Source organism: Chrysochloris asiatica, unplaced genomic scaffold (assembly GCF_000296735.1).
Source record: "Chrysochloris asiatica unplaced genomic scaffold, ChrAsi1.0 scaffold00166, whole genome shotgun sequence".
NCBI classification, from domain to species: Eukaryota; Metazoa; Chordata; class Mammalia; order Afrosoricida; family Chrysochloridae; genus Chrysochloris; species Chrysochloris asiatica.
This window is the reverse complement of record NW_006408684.1, coordinates 3,399,741-3,404,089: the sequence shown is the minus strand read 5'-3', so window position 1 is coordinate 3,404,089 and position 4,349 is coordinate 3,399,741. Positions and strand designations below refer to the sequence as shown.

Here is a 4,349-nt window from a genome sequence, read left to right as displayed (position 1 = left end):
CGACGCTCAGTCAGCCTGCGCGCTTCTAGCCCTAAAGGTAGGACTTGAATATTTTAATAGGGCAATAAAAATGATGTTGACCTATATTTGCAAGGAAACTCATTTCTAGCTTCAGCTATGTATGTATGCATGGAGTTTCAGAAAGTCTAGAATCGGCAGGTAGATTTTTAGCTTAAATGTCTCAAAGGAGGTGGACAGGGAAAGGGATTAATGTTTTGCTTTCCATCCACTTTCCACTAATATTTATTCCCTTGTAATTTCTGTGCAAGCAGATTGAAAACTGGAGTGATGTAATGCCAATAAGTTATAAGTCCCTCCCCTACGGTACCTCGGCTTGGGAGAATGAAAGAGCATCCTTAAAAGAAATATCAATATGTTCACACTCCGATGGGCACAATTGCTCTCGATGGAATCGCAATGCAAGCTATAGGATACAGTCATGGACAACCAGAGCCGCCTCCTAAGCCATTGCCTTTTGTCAGAATCGCCTCCTAGGCTTTTCCAACGGAAGATTCTTTGGTGGGGGGCGGTAGGGTGGGAGGTAGTCAGGAGACTACCACAGAAGAGAGGGAGAAAGTCTGAGCTTGGAGATCTAATGCTTCAAGTCTATATTTGTAGCAGTAACCTGGAGGCCACTTTATGTTGTGTGTATGTGTGTGTGTGTCTGTGTGGATTCCCGCCCCCTTCCCCAAGTCTCCACTCTTGACTCTACAGTAAAGCTGCAGACTTAGAAAAGACAGACTCCCTAAAAGTGAAGGTCGCTCCAAGTTACAAGCCACAGCAGGGCCGGGATGGATAAGGCCATCCTGGTAAGACTGAAATGAAACCAAGGCCATAAATAGGATCACATCCCTAAACGTCCTCACCCCCGCCCATACCCTAAACTTCTGGACCCACAGCCTCCATTCCTCCAGGAAGAGGAAGGGGTGGCAGGTGGGTAGGAAGGAGGGTGGGGAAGGAGAGAGTGAAATCACCTTTGCATTTGCTTAAAAAGCAAAAAGACCAAGTCTAGAAAGGCTTCGCGTTCTACGTAGCCCCCTTTAAAGAAACACATTCCACGCCCCAGCGCTGGGTTTCTACCTGAGTCATCAGCCGATCAGCTCCGGTGTTTTCTTCATCCTTAAATATGATGTCAGGGTTGTAATTGGGGGTGAGTTCCTTAAATCGCTCGGAGTTTCTCGAGATCTTCCCTTCGTATCTTCCACTGGCCCCTAGGGTCTTCTCGGCCACATTGGGGATAAACTGTTTGTAGGCTAGAGGGGTCAGCTTTTTGGGGTGCCTCCTCTTTCCAAATCCCCTGCCAGGTCCGCACGCCAACCCTGAGCACAGCAGGAGCGAGGAGACGAGGACTACCACCATACATCTCGCCAGGAGCAGCATCTCGTCCATGGAGCCCAATTACTTACAAGCTCTCCCGTGTGTGTCTGTGTGTGTGCGCGTGTGTGTGCGCGCGTGTGCGTGTTCGCTCTCTCTTGCGCTCTCCCTTTCTCGCTCCGGCTCTCGATTGCTCCCTCGTTCTCTCCCTCGCTCTCTTTCTCTTCCTATATAACCTTGCCCGCCGCCGCTGCGTGGGACTCTCCACCGATCCCCAGCCAGACAGGTGCTGGAATGGCAGGCTGCCGGTCGCTGATAACGGAACACATCGGAGTTGGGTCTCGAGACAGCAATCAAAAGACAAAAAGAGTCTGATTTTAAATGGTAGCAAGCCTAGAGACGCTTGTGAGAGAGGCTGCCTTTAGTACTATATTATAGCTGGCAGGGGCGTATCTGATTGGCCAAGGCAACACAAGCTTGTCTTCTGATGTTTAACCCTCAAAAAGGCTACATTTTTTTTTCTCTGTTGCTGCTGCTGCTTTATTTTCACCTGAAGGCTCCGAGTTAAAAAAAAAAAAACAAAAACAACAACAAAAAAAAACTTTACTAAAACAAAGGTGGGAGGGAGGGTGGAGGCATATTTATTGGGTTAACATCAATTATACCCTGCTTTGTGTGGATCTATGAGCTTCTCCCTTTACTTTTTTAAGAATGGTAGGTGTTTCAGCTAAAATCAACTTAAGTTTCTAAAGGAGAGTGTCGACCCCCCCAAAGCTTTGATCATCAAACAAATATCCCTTCATGCATTTGTCAGCTCTTATTTCAAATTAAGATTTTAGCATTCAGGCCAGGTCTCCCTGACTGTTAATGAAAGAGGCATCTGAGCCCCCTCTGCCTGAATGTTCAGTGTCCTTGGAAGGAGAATAATTATGAGTGACCACAACTCAAAGCAGAAAAACTTCAAAATACTGCCACTTTATTGTCCTTGTATCAATGCATTGTTTCTGACACCTCTGAAGATGTGAGGAAGGTACTTTCAGAGTCCAGGGGCAAAGTGTGTCTTGGGTGCTGGACACCCTCAGCTATGGGAAGGGAATCTGCACTTGTGTGTGCTGTGGGTGGAGGCTCATTGTGCTTGGAGGGCAGGAGTGGGCAAGGCTTTGCAAACACCACCCCCACAGATCGATAGAGCAAAGTGCAGGGACAAGGGATGAATGTAATGTTAAATTAAGACTCCTTGCTATGGTGTCCAGTGCTGGCTTTTACATGGAGTGGACACATAATGGACACTGCAGCCTAATGGGGTACAGGAAGGAGGCTTGGAGGAACCCATGTTCTGGTTAAATAAAGGTGTCCTAGTGTCCAACTGTCCACAATATGAGTCCTCAATCCTTACACTTCTTCCAGAAAACACACACTAATTAAACCAGAAAAATAAAATCAGACACTCCTCCCTTTAAAGAACTAACCCTCCTGCTAAGCCTTCCCCTAGTCCACTCACATACAATAATTCTTCTAGAGTGGGGCAAGGGAATAAGGGCTATTCCTGTGGAATAAAAATACTGACCCTGAGAAGTAATCAGATACCGTGAAGTTCAGAGTTCTGCCTTGACCCCAAACCATCACAGTGGAGTGAGGAGAACAAATCTGAAAGTTCAACCATCAAAACAATGGGAAGTTGTCAGCAGTCCATCAACGTCCCCACTTCAAAAAAACTTTTTCTTTGGAAGGGGGGGGGGCGTCTTAAGAGATATCTAGCTTCAGTTTAAAGACACCAACATTATCCACCAATGCTCCTTTCCAAAGGTTGACATGTTACCCCACCCCACCTCACTCTTTTCTAGTCTGTGCTTTTTGGAGAATAAAAATAACAGGCCTTAGGACGAGCACTGACCTCTGGACAAGGTGGGAAGGCAGCACTCAGTTTTATCAAGAAAGACTCAGGCAGGAACTAAGAGTTCTCCAATTAGCTGGAGACAATACAACTCTGTTGATAAACTGGGGCTTAGTTTATTGTCCAGTGTGTGTGTGTGTGCACCCAGGAAAAATTGATACAAAAAAAGATATAACGTTCTATACCAAAGCGGGTCGGCTTGTTTGATGTGGTTACTTTGGGGAGCAAGTGTTGATGTAATATCACTAAATAGTGCCGGGGCTTAAGAAGCGATCCGGACCGTGTGGGATACTTGCAAACCTTTTGATCACCCTCCTCCGCCTTGGCATCGCCTCCTGCCCCAGTGACTTTTCCTTTCCCGGTTCTTTTTCACTCTTCGCACCCTCCCTTAAAGACCTAGGTGTCTGAACTGGGCGGCGCGTCCGGGCGGCGACCCTGCGGGCAGAGGCCGGAGACGCTAAGGTTGCTGGCCGCGCGTGCACTCAGCGGCCAGCGGGGCTCAGGCGGCGCAGACACGTTGGGGAGACGCGCGTCCGGTGCAGGCAATAAACGCACGTGGAAAAATCTTAACACCCGCAAAGTGCTGGGCGTGAGACTTGGGTTTTAAAAGCGAAAGACCAAGCTGAAGAGAGTCCGTGCTGCGGGAACGCAGTGGGCGCAGTGAGCTGGGGGCCTGGATCAGGAAAGAGCTGAGTGTGACTCCGGAGGCGCGGTCCCTCCCTCTTCGCTAGAGACCAGGAAGGGGACGCGGCCGGGCACAGCGCTTGGGTTCCCGTGTAGGCTTCCCGTGAGGACTGGCGCGAGGCCACCTTCTTCCTCGTTATCTTCAGCCTTCCCTGGAAACCCCAGAGAGCCTGCCAGCGGCCGTTTTTCAGGGGCTTGGCCGGATCCTCCGGATTCAAAGAATGATGGACAAATCACTGTAAAATTCTCCACTGACGCTTTCTTCCGGAGCATTTTTTCCCTGTCGTGGATTGAGGGTGGTGGTGGTGGGGAATAGGGACAAAAAGCAAGCGCAGTTTGTATGCATTGTCTTAGGAGCTCAGGACTCCGTATTCCAGGGCGCCCAGCCGAGATACCCGGAGGAGCGACGCTCTCCGCGCCTCCCCCCTCCCACTTCCCCTTTTCCTTTCATCTCACC

The 4,349-nt window shown here is 49.1% G+C and overlaps 1 protein-coding gene across 1 annotated transcript in view; it reads right to left on the bottom strand.

Annotated features, from left to right (window-relative positions):
- The window catches only part of SHH (sonic hedgehog), a 9,980-nt gene extending 8,600 nt beyond the window's left edge, over positions 1–1,380 (bottom strand). The window contains exon 1 of the mRNA XM_006871293.1: positions 1,081–1,380. Within this exon, the coding sequence (XP_006871355.1) occupies positions 1,081–1,380 (300 nt within the window). The remainder of the gene's footprint in view (positions 1–1,080) is intronic.
- Between the last annotated feature and the right edge of the window lie 2,969 nt (positions 1,381–4,349).